The following is a 15,442-nucleotide window of genomic DNA, read 5'->3' as shown; positions in this document are numbered from 1 at the left end:
ACCGCATAGACTTAGGTCTATCGAAGTGATGCGATGTTGTCCCAAAACAACTTTGATTGGACTCTTTTCTCTGCTACAAGTTGTAACCAAATTGGGCAAATTCCAAGAGGGATGTCAAATTATTTTAATTTGTTGTCACATAGTGGTCCAAATACTTTTTCATGACACTATTTATCTCTTCATGATGGTCACTTACAGTGTCCATATGGATTCCCCAATACTTAACAATGTTGTTGAAAAAGAGCTTAACCACTTATTGCCATGCAAACTCTTTTCTGCAATACTTACTTATCTGCTGCAAGTTGTAACCAAATTGAGCAAATTCCAAGAGGGATGTTAAATTCTTCTAATTTGTTGTCACATAAAGGTGCAAATACTTTTGCAAGACACCATTTATTGCTCGGTTTGGCCATCACTTTGAGAATGATTACTGGTCGAGAAGTTCAATTTCTTGTCAAGCAACTCAAACACGCAAGTCCAAAATTACCCGATGAATCTTGCATTATGGTCCCTTGCAATGTCCACATGGACTCCCCAATACTTAACAATATTGCTGAAGAAGAACTTGACCACTTAGTCGCCGAGCAAACTTTTGGGGCAGGGACAAATGTCCCATACTTGGAAAAATGGTAAATAATCACCATAATCAAGCATTCCATCCACTATCTGCTGCAACCCGTGACAAAATCCAGGGAAACACTTTACCGATGTCAGTCCGGATTGATAGCGACTAGGACAATCCAACCAGGCAGCTATCTTTATGGTTTGTCTTGTTGGCAAACTTGACAACTTCGAACGAAGTGCTCCACATCCTTCTCCATCTTAGGCTAATAAGAATTGTGAACCATCAAAGCCATCATGTGGTCCTGGCCTGAACGGCCAGCTGATGGGCTATCATGCATTTCTCTTACCAGATTTCTTATAAGTGCCTCTGGCCAGCGACATGTAGGTATGAGTTCCTCAAGCATACAAAGACCCATCTTGAAGCCAAAATCTATGGCAGGTGCCCTTTTTCACCAAGCCGACTAATCACATCATTGTTGCATTGGTAGTTGACACCTCCGGAATTCGCTGCTGCAAGTTGCTAGAAACCTGAGATAAAGCGGTAGCAGCACACACATCTGCTTGGCACTACAGCTTAGTGCATCTGTGATCATATTTGCCTTACCCAATTGATACACTATTTTCATGTCAAACTCCACAAAAAGATTTTGCGATTAGGCTTGTTTTGCACTGAACCGCTTTTTTGGCAAAAAGTGTTATGTTGTCTATCATCGTTTTGAAATACTTCCCAGAAGGTAGTGCCACCAAAGCCTTAAGCAAAGGACCACCATAGTCATATCATTCTCATGGATAGTGTACCACTGTTTTCCATTGAGAGCTTATGACTTTCGTAGGCCAGTGGGTGTCCATCTTGCATCAAGACACCATTTACTGCCTGGAGTCTCTACGTCAAATAGCCAAGCGAAGAACAATAGGTTAACTACTAAGTCTCTCCTTGAGCAACCGAAAGGCATGCCCACACTTCTGCGACCAGTCTCATGGCTAGTTCTTCTTCAGAAAGCCTGCCAAGGGTGCAATGAACCATGAGTAACCCTCCACGAATCACCAACAATAGTTGGCTAAGCCCAAGAAAGACCAAAGTTTTGACACATTTGTTGGTGTTGACCAATCGAGAATGACCTATATCTTCTGTGGATCCATCTCCACTTTCCCATGGCTGGCAAAATGATGTAGAAAGGGAATCATTGGTTGAGAAAATATACATTTTTTTTGCTTCAAGTATAAAATTGATTTTTTTGCAACTTAAAAAACTAATTCTAAGTACTTTACATGGGATTCCAACAACGAACCATAGACAACAATGTCATCCAAGTGCACAACTATAAATCATGGATGGAAGGCTGAAACACATTATTCATTAAATTACAGAATGTGGCCAACACATTACAAACACCAAAAGACATTACAAAATACTCAAAAATCCCATAACATGTAATACATGCCATTTTCAAACCATCACCCTCAACAATCTGAACTTGATAGTACTTAGATTGTAGATTGATTTTAGTGAAGATTTAGGTATTCCCCAACCTATTGAATAAGTCCTCCACCCAAAGCACATGGTACTTATTTTTGACAATAAGCTTGTTCAAGGGTCTATAGTTGATGCACATTCGAAGTGAGCCATCTTTCTTATGTTGGAACAAGACTGACACTCCATAAAGGGCCTTAGATGGCTGGATTTAGTCAACATTGAGTAACTCATCCAACTATCACCACAATTCTGCCAACTGAGAGGAAGACATCCAATATGGGGCCTATGCAAGAGGTCAAGCCCTAAGCACCAACTGGATGGCATGATCAATGTCGCGTTTGGATGGCAACTCCTTCAACATTGGGCAAAAGATCAACGAAATGTTCAAGAAGTTTATGCATGAATAGAGTATTTCACTACTTTCTGGCTCTATGTTGACTTCTTTCAAAGAGACAAGGAAAGTGGCTTCTCCCTGCCTCAGTCCGTCCTATAAAGACGAGATTGTCTTAGTTGCCGCTATGCCAAAAATAAGCAACACAAGACAGGACATCTTTTTGTCTGAGATTATTAGGGACTTTAAGTGTGGTCAAACAGCCGCTTTTTGCTTGGCTAAGAAATTTCACACCTAATATGACATCAAAGTCATTTAACATGTAGACAGTGAAGTTGCATGCTCCATGTCATGGCCCAACTTTTGTCCTCACTCCCTCTGCTTCGTCATCCATTGTTGAGGAACAACATTGATCACCTTCACTTGGCTGAGCTATTCAACCAACTAATTGGACACAAAATTATGTATCACCCCTATGTCGACCCATGCATAGTTAAGAACCCTATTCAGCTGCACCACCATATACAACAGTTTTGGACTCAAAGAAGTGCCCTGAGTTGGCTGCCACATAGTGTTTAGCAATTAAAAGGCGTTCATGAGTGCCGGGGCTCCAACAATAAGTGTTGTAGACTCATCATTTGGTTCTTGCTAGACAACAACATTCATCTCCTTCTTTTGTGGACAGTCTCATGCACGGTGGAAGCTTTTGCAACTAAAGCAACATGAGTAACTTGAAGACTTGGAAGTGTTGTTTTTAGGCACATCCTTCTTTTAGTCACCATCTTTTGACTTGGTGGACTTAAATTGATTACGCAGCCAAGCCTTAGAAGATTCGCCGTTAGATTGCAAAAAAAAATTTAAGAGACAGTTAACCATTGCCAAAGTTGAGAGTAAGTCATTCACTTCATGCCAACAGATATTTGTTTGCGCCCACAATTGAAGATCGCTCATGAAAAAGAAGATCTTGTCTTCTTCCGCAATTACGTTTATGTCAAGCATGAATGAACAAAATGCCTTCATAGTGACTCTTTCAATCAAGTGATCCGGCTCTCTCGAGTTTCAATTCCAGCCATCATATTCATGGCTCTATACCAACTCTTATGGAGATGAATTTTTCTCTGTCTTTCCCTCCTATACACTTACACGACATATGTCTTCACAAGAACTACTAGCTTTAGTTCACCACCACCCAAATGCTCAAAGGGACATAAGGGACACCGAACTTTTGCCTCTAAGTCAAGGTCTTAGTTATTTTCATAATGTAAATGATTTTACGAATGACTTAGCCAAGAAACCAAAAAACCTACTACCTACGACTGTCTAGCAGCTTGGGCTAAATAGGCCAACCAGACCATATTCAAAATTCAAACACTTTGGGTGGTGACCAGTGTTTGGCAGATTACAAACTGACAATGATTGCCATGGGCCTTACAGCCCGATGGTGGCTTGTCCCAAAACCATTCCCACTTTGGTTCAAAATCGAATCCCAACAACGTGTTAAAACTTCCTTGTTGTCAAGTATCCATCTCATTCAACTGTAATGACCACATGGCCTATGGGCTTTTAAATGGCACTATAGAAACTTGGTTACACACTTTATAAACCTGGTTTTTGGAAATAACATGAGAAGGTTACATTGTTTACCCTTTTTAATAAAATTAGTTGTTGTGAAAACTGAATTATCTTCAAATCAAGTTTTGATGACACCCAAACACTCTAAAAATATGATTAGTTTTTGTTTTCAAAACTTGATTTTGAGATGTCACCCAAAGACTTTAAAAGTAAAAAAACAAGGTCTCGTTTGACATGTCATTTAATGGCGCCACCAAAAGCGCTTTATGGATTTAAGTTGGTTGATCAGACCTTCAATTTCGAGTTTGATTTGCGTAGACGTCAGTTTTTAGGTTGTTTTTTATGAGCATCAACTTTATACTTCAACTAGCTTTTAGGGGCAAAGGAAGAAAGTAGGGATGAACACAAGTCAAGTTGAGCTCGAGTTCGGCTCGACTCTTATTTTGGTCAGCTCAAGCTCGGCTCAAACTCAAGTCAAGCTCTACAATGATAGCTTGAGCTAGACTCAATCAACTGTGTTCGAGCTTGAGCTTGACTTGACCAACTCGTTTAACTCGATTAATTGCTTGTTCCATATGCTTCTGCTGTGTAAGATGATATTGCTTCATGTATGGAATATGGAAGAAGACGGTAGTAGCAGAAGGCAGTTTTGCGATGGAGAAGGAACAATCATAAGTTACAAAAATCTAAAAGAAGAAAAAAAATGATCTTCAAATCGAGCTGAAAACCTAGAATGGGTTTTAGTTTCCAAAACACTTGCTCGAGGGAGGTTTGAAGAAGAACAAACCCTCGCTCGAGCGAGGCTTGAGGAAGAACAGACCCTCATTCAAGCGAGGGTCTAAGAAGGAATAGACCTTTGCTCGAGCGAGGGTTTGAGGGAGAATAGAGCTCACTCTAAGAGGTCAGAGAAAAAATAGACATTTGCTCGTGCAAGGGTTTGTGGGTTTAAGAAACCCTTGCCCATTTCGCTGGAGCGAGGTCTTGGCTCAAGCAAAACCCTCACTCGAGTGAAACACTTGCTCGAGAAGAGATCATTGGGTTTTTGAGACCCTCTCTCGTTTGAGGGAGAAAGGGTTTCAGAAACCTTGTTTTCTCTGATTTAGATAGAGATAGAGAGAGAGAGAGAGAGAGAGAGAGAAGAGTACTACTGTTGCAGGCTGGTTGCCAACATTAGTTCCATCAATGGCTGGATCGAAGAAGTTCATTGGCATCAGAGGATGAAAGAGGAAGAGTGAAGGGAGAGAAAAAGGCGAAAAATGAAGATGAATCAATGAGCAAAACAATAAATATCTGTTACTCGAGCTAACGAGCCGAGTTGAGTTAAGCGAGCATTGTTAAACAAACTCGAACTCGGCTCGGTAAGATAAACAAGCTAAACAATCAACTCGAGCTCTACTCCTTGAGTAGAAAAGCTGGCTTGAACTCGAGTTCAAGTCCGAGTTTTAATGAGTTGAGTTCGAGTTGCTTGGCTGGTTGTTCACCCCTAAAAGAAAGGTGCCTTGGCTTTTGCTTTTTGAAATATGAGCTTGTTTTCACTGTCAAAAGGTGGCCTTAACAGCTTGTTTGGTTGGAGGGAAAGGGAGGGAAATGAAAGGAAAGGAAAAGAAAGGGAGAGATTGTCTAGTGTAAATGCAATCCCTTCTAAATCGGACGGATTGAGAAGGAAAGAAAGAAAAAGAGTCTTTTTCTTCTCACATTACTCCTCCCATTCCTTTCTTTTTTTTTTTCTATCCAAACAAGCTTTTAAATCAGGTCTTTTTTTTTCATTCCATTCATTTCATTTTTCTTCCCTTTTTAAAGGGGTGCATTGGCTTTTGTTTTTTGAAATATGAACTTGTTTTCAGTTTGACTGTCAAAAGGTAGGCCTTAAGAGATCATTTGTGTAGTACCACTGGAATTCCACGCGAAAGATGATCCACAATATTTGGGAGCACCACAAATATCCGATCCGTTAACACTTGAGCATATTTGCTGACGCACGCCCAACGTCACCAGCCAACCAGTTAGAAGTAGGGATGTCAATATATCCGATTTGAATCGGATATCCGATCGATCCGATCCGAAAAAAATGGATATGGATAAAAATTTAATATCCGATTAAGAAATCGGATCGGATTCGGATTTAATAAATGACATCCGATCGGATTCGGATTCGGATTCGGATATATATGAATATCAGATTGGATTCGGATACGGATTCGGATCGGATTCAGTTTTAAACAAATATCCTCTATCTAATGCTTGAAAAATGGCAAAATTCGGTTCAAAATTCGGATTCGGATTCGGATATAAATATAAAAATCGGATTCGGATCGGATTCGGATTGTAAAATCGGATTTCGGATTCGGATTCGGATATGATTTTGCTTCGTTCGAATCCGAATCCGAATCGGAATATATGAATATCCGAAAAAACGGATATGGTTGAAGATGTATCCGATCCGAATCCGATCCGTTAGTTAGAAGTAAGAAGAAGAAGAACCAGACGAGCGAGCTCAGCTTCTTGTCGCGCTTAGCGGATCGGAAGTCATGGCGGATTCACCCGAACGGCAGGAAGAGGCGCTTGAGGAGTCGAAGACTCGGAACTCTCCTCCCGGAACGAAGCGTCTAAAGCTTACCCTCTGCGTTCTCTTCTCCTTCGTTCTTGGTAACTCAGTCAGATCCTTTCTCCTTTCGCACCTCGCTCCCGTTTTATTCTCCTCTTCCGAGCGAATTTTCTCTAATTGGCTTCGTGTTCGTCTTCTTAGGGTTTCCGTTTCTTCTGAAGTCGACGGAGATCTATCGGTCGCCTCTCCCTTATCAGTCTATCGATTCCTTCTCGAATCGTCTGGAGAAGGACCCTCTGTTGCTTCCGTGCCGCTTCCGAGCAGCGTTCTTGGGGTTCGATCGGATCGGGGTCGGAGCGCATGAGCTAGGGATTTCGATATCAAGAGAGATAGAGAGGTTGACGGGGGGTGGCGTTGGGCGCAGCGGTTGTGCAGGCGATGGTTCCGTGGAAGTGACGATAGATTCAGGGAATGGATGTGTAGGAAAGGATGTTGATGGAGTAGGGCAACCGTGGCCGTGTGGACTGCGGGATTCGGTTTTCAGTAGGTTTGCGCTCGATTCCTGGGAGGATGACGAGAGGATCGACGAGGCGTTGGAGGCGGCGTATCAAGGAGATGGAGGCTGTTCTGAATGTGTTGGTGATGGGGTTTATACTGTTTTTGTGATCAATGGAGATCGGAGCAGGATGAGGACAGTGGTTGGGAAGCATCGCCATGCATGGGTCTCGGGGAAATTGACAGAAACAGATGCAGTGTCGTTGATCGGAAGAGTTTTTGTGAAGTTTTTTATTAATGGAGGGAGGGATGTCGCTTTTTCTGGGGGAGAGGGTGAGTCTATGCCAGTGGCAGCGGATGGGACTGTCGTGCTTTCGTTTAGTCTACTTAATTCAAACCCAAACGATTGGGTTTATGATTGGTATGGCTCTTTAATACTGTTTGTTTTGGTTTCGCGATTCCTTTTTCGTGGAAGAAAATGCACGTTGATTCTTCTTGATTGCTGCCATGCAATCGTTCTGTTTTTGGCAGAAGATGAAGGTCGGCTCTTTGATTGTCTAAGATATGGAGTTCAATAGAATCCCAAATAGCTAACATACGAAGATGTAGAGAAGGAAAAAAAAATTATACTTACAAAGACATAGAGATGTATATGCGTACCTCGTATTATTTCATTCGTCTTCTTTCAGTATCTTGCTTTCTCATGTTATTTCCTTTTCAACTCCGCAAACAGCAAGCTCTCTAGGAGTCCTTTAATGATTATGAAGGACTTGAAGTTTTGGTTATTAAAGTTTCAAGTAGTCGTGTTTTCTTTTATTTTTTTCTTGAAATTGGAAGCCAGCTACCTTGTTCCAACTAAAGAAAAATTGCTTTGTATATTGTAAATATGCGATTCTTTCGGTTCTTTTATATTTATCTCTTAAATTGAGTTGTGGATACGAATTAAATGAGGATGACTAGTAGAAAGACATACGAACTTATTATTCTAAAACCTATTTTATATTGATCGTTGCACAAGCCCTGTAACTATGACTTCAAAGAAGTCCTTATGTTTTAAGAGCTGCAAGACTATCACATTTCTGAGACGCGTTCTTTTTCTTTCTTATGCGCAGGGATTTCCAGAAAATAGACAGTATTTTCTTGTCTCCTGTTGTCAACGCATTGGCACCCGTAGCTAATATAAGTGTGGAAAGTCAGGTAGTTGCTCGCTTCTTATCATAGGGTAATGTTCTTCACATGTTCTTTGGTTTCCCTGCTGCCAAGGAACTTACATTCAGACTTTTTAAATAAAGTTCTCATTTTCAGGTTTTGTACTATGCACCAAAGGCATCACATTCATTTTGGGATAGCAAATTGTCAAGTTATGTCTCTAGGACAAAGGATCTACCATTCTTTGTATGCCCCCTATTCTCCTGTTCTTAAGCTTCAATTCTTTAATGTGTTTGCCGATGGTGATATGCAGACTCTTTTATTCAATCGGTTCCAGGTATGTGTGCGGGTGTGGGTAGAGATGCTGATATGGTTACAACAATCTTAAGAAACAGCCGGCTACCTCTATGGCCAGATTTTTTTTTTTTAATTTTGTGTTGCTAAAAGCCGATGTAAACGTAAGGGCTAAAAGCTGTGGCCGAGCAAGTGCTGTTGCAAATGCACTTTTTGCGACTATTTTTGGTAACACAAATAAAAAATAAATACCATTTGGCCATAGAGATAGCTGGCTAATATATATATATATATATATATATATATATATATATATGTAGAAAGTCTGTTGCTAAAAGTAAAGTAAGTTGTTGCTATAAACATTATGAACTATTGCTGCATCTTAAACCATTGGTAATGTTCATGTGAAGACTGTTTCTTAGTAACAGATTTTTAGTAACCAGGCAACATTCAGAACATGACAACGACAGCATAGAACTCCTCTATACACACGTACTCACTCATTCATGTACAAATATATGTTAAACAGTAACATCCCACAAAAAATTTCAAAATTAAAGCAAAACTATGTTTTTATTTGTCAAATTATGTCATTTCATAGTTCATATGCAGCTCAGAAATATAATAGCAAAATTTGCTTAAGAAATATAAAAACAAATCATTGAAAAAGTAAAACACACTCAAGTGTATCCTCATACCCGTATCCACGTATCAACATTGGTACTCCAGGATTTCCTAAGTACCCTTAGTTAAATTGTAAAGGGCTTGATATTAACCAAAACAATGTTTGAAATCAATCTAGCAGAGTTTTGTTATGTTTGATCATGGTGTTAGGGTTTTAGAAGGTGGCAAAGTACCTTGTCCACAATAACACATCTTTTGGTCTCTGAGTTGTAAGAAAATGATGATTTCATTCTGTGACTCATTGCTATGTGCTTCTTCTGACCCATGTGGTTCATACTGTGCAACTGCATTCAGTCACTAATACATGGAGTAATTTTGTAGGTCAATTCAAATGAGTGGCATTTGGATACCTCTGTAGCTGCTGCAGGGAGATCAAAGATTCTGCATTTTGTAGTGTATAATCTTTCATCTCTTCCTTTTTGTTGCTGATGATTTTTTATAAGTTGGTTATTCAATATCTTGTTAGCCTGGCCGTGTGTTTTTTTTTTTTTTGTTACTGAAGTGCTATCCTTAAATACATGATCAATGATTTTCTTCTTGTTTTGGGTTTACTGTTTTATATCTTGCCTGGTTTACCTTTTGATAAAAAATTTTGCTGTATTGCCATTAGTTGGATATAAATGTAGGATTTCAGGAATCTGACGATCATTTGCATTTGGGTCAATCTTTGGCAGGTATATACCGTCTGCACAAGAGTGCCCTCTAGTTTTGCAACTTCCTGGTGGGGACATTTCTAGAACCAATGGATTTATATCTCCAGTAAGCTTCAATACCTGAAATTTGCGCTGCTGCTTGTTTCCATAAGAACATTATCATATTTGTTATGCTTTTCTTTAGATGTGGGGCGGTGTTGTTATTTGGAACCCACCTAGCTGTTTGAAGAATTCTCAAAGGCCACAACCTTCGATGCTTTCTCTTTCTCCTAAGGTACTTTATTTTAGCTGCAGAATGGCTTTTGGGACCATATGTTAATACTTAATCCTGGTGCTTTTACTGGTTAAAGTTCATATTGGAGTTAGACCTGCTGGTTCAATGATTTTCATTTTTCAGATGTATTTTGTTATTTTTTATAAAATTTGAAAGCGGGGTTATTCAGTCCCTTTTGTTCTACATTTTTTTTTATTATTCTTATTGATACTTACAAGCTGAGATGCACTGCTTATTTGGTATGTCTGGTGTGTGCATTTTATACATAAACTTCCCTGTAAATATTGTTGATTATCTTAGTCTCAACATGTAACTGACAAAACTAAAAACCCCTAATTAGGAGAGAATGTGATTCTGAAGACATTTGTCTAGTCAAAATTTAAATACAATTTAGGGCATAATGGGAATTAATTAAAAGTTCTAGTGGTAAAAATGTAATTTTGAACTAGCGCCGTGTTGCATATTAGTTGAAAACATCAAGGGAAAATGTCATTGTCATTGTATCTCCACTGCACACAATGCAGTCTAAATGTATGTACTAGTAGCGTTACCACGTTAGTTGCTATTCGAGTGTGAAAGTTTAATCTTGTATCTAAAATTGAGAGAAATCTTTTGGGACTTATAGAGGGGCCGACTAAGTGGTTAAGTGTCATGGTTTCTAGCTTTTTTGGGAAGGAACTAAAGCTTCTATGAGGCAGGTTGGGATTTGTCAAACCAAGACACAAGCCCAGGTCCTGACATTGGTATCAAAGCCAGTTCAACGCTCGGACTTGGGTTCCTACATACACAATTACACATATACGTGTGTCTTAGGGTGGGAGAGGGAATGAAAGTTCAGTCCTGTGTCTAAGATTGAGAAGAATCTTAAGAGACTTATAGGGGTTCAGTTAAGTGGTTAAGTGTCCTGGTTCCTAGCCCTTTTGAGGGAGGAATCAAAGCTTTAATAGGCATGTTAGGATCCATCAAGTTGGGAGACTAAGCCTAGTGTGGGAGTGGAACGGTGGTGACAAGGATGGTAAATAAGGTTGTCTTAAAGATAGAATCTGAACTTCCTTGTATTTATTGTTTAATTCTATGTCACACGGACGTGCCAAAAACGGCGCCGCAGCCATGTTGACAAGGGTGTGGCTTCGCCCCAGCAAGGCACCCGCTTTTTTTTCCCCTTCCCTTTTTTCCTCCTCTCTATCTTTCCCTTTTTTCTTTTTCCCTCTTATTTCTCTCTCTTTCCCTTCTCCCTCTCTCTCTCTCTCTCTGTATCTCGCGCGCATGCACAGTAGAGGAGGGCGAGAGTCCTTTCCAAAGGACAAGATACCTCATATCATTCTTAAGGGACATCTAGTTTTACTGGTCTATATTTTTACCTTCTTTTTATGAAGGTTACAGGCCTGATTATCCTTTTTAAAGAATGATTAGGACTGTCAATTGTCATCCTTTCAGGAGGATGGCTAGCCTTTCATCATTTAAAATGCTATTTATTTAATAAATTTTTGAATTTTGAATGAAATTAAAGTTACCTTCATTGAAAAAACATATATAAAAATGGAGATGATAAAACCATTAAAGCTTTTATATGCCCTCAGTACACCCCCACCCAAATTTTTTTGAACTTGCTGCATCTTGCATTGGTAGCCACACCTTGCACCCATGTGACATAAGTTTAAACCCTAAAGGGGCATTCAAAACACTGGTTTGGAGGCAAAACATCTTTTGCCTCCAAAATGGCATTTATGAAGTCTTTGGGTGACATCAAAACTGGGTATTTGAAAAACCCACTTTTGGCAACACCCAGTTTCCAAAAGTAGAGTGAATAACCTGCCGTCCCAAATTATTCACAAAAGACTGGCTTTTGGGTATACTACCCAGACACAAAAACCAGTCTTAAAACTCATTAAAAACTTGGTTTTCACAAACCAAATTTTCAAAAGCCTGGATTCTTGAGGGTGTCATTCAAGCAGCCCTAAAAGTTTACCTTTCTACAAAGTCCGGCTTCTTTTACTAATAATTCTATTTGTATTCTCTAAATTGTAGAGTAGTAAATGCCAAATCTCTGCATAGGACATGAGTTCTGAAGATGCTCAACTACAATATTCTGAATGTAGTTTGAGATGTTATGATGTATGCGCCAAACACAACTATCTTTACTATACTTGATTCAATCTCTTGGCCTATCTTCGTGTAAAATAAACACTCCTTTCCAATACTTTCCTATATTCTATGGGTTCAAAAACATATTCTGATTGGCACGCTCATGATTTGTTACAGGATCTGGAACAAGTCTTTAGTGTTTTCCTAGGGCAGTTAAGGTTGCTTTTTGGTCTTTCATCTGACAATTCACAGACTGAAGATTTCAACATTTTAGCCAGTGAAACAGGATTTACAGCATGGTAAGAACTCAATTGGTGCTTCAACCTTTTAGCCAGTGAATGTTTTGGTATGTCAAAATTTTGATGCACAAGTGGGTGCAATTTGATGCCATGTTTCGTTATGTCCGTAAGATGTCATGTGACGAAAGATCTTATTGCTTAATATTGCTGATTTGTACTTCCAGGGAGCTTGATTTCTTGATCCGCCGTCATGCATCTTTTAACCTTTTCTCTTGTGCAACAACCCTTGGCTCTCTCTCTAAGTTGGTGTGTCTTTCGGTTCCTAAGAAATTTTAACTTGGAAAATTCCAGGATTTCTTTTTTCCTTTTCATGACTTTATACATTGACATTCCCTGTGCAGGTCCAATCCCTTCCAAGTATGATTATCATGGATGAAATAGGGAGCCAGGTAACATGTTTTGCTGCTTCTATGCCTTTTAACTTTTTTGCTTTGTGATTCTTATGTTTCTGAAGGTGATGAAAGTGGTGCCCTCACATGGACTACACTGGAGATGAATTGAGGTCTCATCAATTATATCATTGTTTCTGTTGACTCTTCTCACATGGACCACACTGGAGATGAATTGTGGTGTCATGAATTATCATAGTTTTCTAAAACAAGTATCTTCCAAAATGCTATTGCTATATTGTTATGCACGACAATCTCATTCTAGCTAAAGTTCTTAAGTTCATAAATTTTGTGGTTTATAGGATCTAGACAAAGCCATCGTAGTGGATGAATCTATTCTTAGGTGATAGGATCACACCTATGAATGGAGAAGGTTGAGACCTGATCATGATACTGAACAAAAATGAAGGGGGTGGATTCTATGAAATTAACGAGGAGAGACATGGTCCTAACCAATTGACTAGGCAGAATGACTGCCTGATCATTTTTGGGAACACCTCGGAACTAGTTCGAGAATTCCTTGTTTCTAATGCTCTCCAGTAGCTACATTTCACCACTTCCTATATGTAGCAAAAGAAAAAACATGATTTTGTCTAGAGTTTCTTGGCCAAAGGCCGACAATTTTTCCTGTAAACTCATATTTAATAGTTTCAGCTCCATCACTTTATTACATGCAGCTCTCTGCTGTGAGATTGCATAGATGTTTGCTTCTTCAGTTTTCCTTTTTGTTCATGATTATTTTTGCCTTGTAAAGGTGAAACTATCACTTGAAGCATCAACTTCAGCCAAGAAGCTTGCATCTCAGGGAATTTATGATGCTGTTGCATGTGCGTATACAAACTTAATGCTTTTTCTACTCTTTGTGGATATATCTTGTGTCTGCATTGGGTGCACATGTATGTGGACTCACTAAGAGCTGCTCTTATTTTCAGTTTCTTCTCGGCAAGCAAGGGCACTTGCTGAAAATGCTTTCTTCCATCCTTCAATCATGTCTCTCCTTTATTTTCCCATTGAACACCATATAGCCATATACATGGTAAGTAAGAAGTCTAGTACATAAGTGATCATAAGCATGTAAAGTTCAGTACATCATACACATCCGTTATTAAGGGATATAGGTATTCAAATATGCTCTTTTAGATCATTTTTATCCATCTGCTTATTTATTTAAATCCACATAATGAAAGCGAAAGATTGGCTTCTTATCTGATGTTTCTCGAATTATTTTTTTCCTTTCGGTTTTGGCTTTCTTAAATTAATCTCTCAATTCAAAAAATGAAAATGATAGTGCTCAGAGGTTCCACCATTTCTGAAGATTTTCTCTTGAGAAAGTTTCAAGTCTGTTACTTTATTTCACTTTCTCAGTTCATCCATCGTCCCCAATGGTATAAGCATATCTGATACTTCGCTATTTCAATGCTGCAGCCATTCTTTGTTCCAGTGTTGATGCACGTGTTCCTAGCAACTTTCAAGGAAGTGAAACGATATCGGCAAGAAAAGGCAAAATTTCTTGCGAGAACAACTAAAGTAAAAGTGTCCTGATTCTATGCAAAAATTATGTCAGAGCGTGAGGCCTATTAAATTTAACCAAAAGTCGTGCTTGGGCTTGAAGGAGCTTGCAGGCTTCTTATATCCTGCTCGTAGTCTTCAAGGAGTTTGCTGGCTTTCTTCTAAAATCTTTTGATCGCTTATGTGCTAAATCAGTTTTGTCTGATTATGTATGGAACAAGTGGTAGAAGCTTCACTGCAGAAAATGAGAAATTTTAGCTACTTGGCCTTTCTAAATTGAGGTTGGTATGTTTGCACGAGGTATGGAACAAGTGGTAGATGCTTAATTGTAGAAAATGACAAATTTTGGACACTATGCTATGTTCTGGCCTTTCTAAGTTGAGATTGTTATGTTTTCCACGAGTGGAAGATTAATTTGAGCTTGGTAATGATGGCAATAGGTTTGTGTTTTCGGATGTCTACAGATTATTATTTATTTTTTTTCTTTTTTACCTTTGTCAGTTCCTAAATCATGGTTACTAAATTTCCCACTCAATGCGGTTGTCATGGGTGGCTTTTGTTCATTTGTTTGACGAAAGCCTGCAGCTGAGGTGCACGTGTATTTAATGGTGTTTACCGCTGGGAATATATATATATATATATATATAATTGTTATTCATTAGTATATATAAAATTGTTATTCATTAGCAAGCTGACATTACAATATTCAAATATCCCAAGATTCGAAACGGATGCACCCCGAGAAAATTTTGACAAAGGCCTTTTCTCGAATGCCTTAAGCCAACTTCTGAAAAATATGTCGGGAATATCAGGCATTTGAGTCTGTAAAAGGAAACAAGAACCGAAACTAAGTCATGTGGAAGAGAATAGAAACTTCTTCAAATTCAAATATAAATTTCAGTTCGGTGCACTTTTTCATGAAAAAAAAACCTTACTTTCACTGGGTGAACCCTGAGAAGCGTTGATCCGATCGTCTCCTAATGGAATATTTAAAGTAACGGTGTACACAGGTTATGTCTGAGCTCGAGCTCAGTTTACTTGACATGATTTACATATTAATCGGCTTGAGCTTGAGTTAATCTGTTCAAGGTCGCTCGAGCTGGACACAATAGATCAAGTCTCAAT

The 15,442-nt window shown here is 39.0% G+C and overlaps 1 protein-coding gene across 1 annotated transcript; it reads left to right on the top strand.

The window, feature by feature from the left end:
* The first annotated feature begins 6,425 nt into the window (after positions 1-6,425).
* LOC116250906 (uncharacterized) lies at positions 6,426-14,778 on the top strand. Its single transcript, XM_031624893.2, has 13 exons — positions 6,426-6,587; positions 6,688-7,402; positions 8,094-8,178; positions 8,287-8,376; positions 9,430-9,503; positions 9,783-9,867; positions 9,946-10,035; positions 12,298-12,419; positions 12,584-12,665; positions 12,761-12,808; positions 13,563-13,635; positions 13,741-13,844; positions 14,234-14,778. The coding sequence occupies exons 1-13, from the start codon at positions 6,470-6,472 to the stop codon at positions 14,348-14,350; spliced, it is 1,803 nt and encodes a 600-aa protein (XP_031480753.1). The 5' UTR covers positions 6,426-6,469; the 3' UTR covers positions 14,351-14,778.
* Positions 14,779-15,442: the final 664 nt, after the last annotated feature.

This window comes from Nymphaea colorata, chromosome 3, assembly GCF_008831285.2.
Source record: "Nymphaea colorata isolate Beijing-Zhang1983 chromosome 3, ASM883128v2, whole genome shotgun sequence".
Classification (NCBI taxonomy): domain Eukaryota; kingdom Viridiplantae; phylum Streptophyta; class Magnoliopsida; order Nymphaeales; family Nymphaeaceae; genus Nymphaea; species Nymphaea colorata.
Note: the sequence above shows the minus strand (reverse complement) of the source record. Positions and strands in the feature narration are given on the sequence as shown.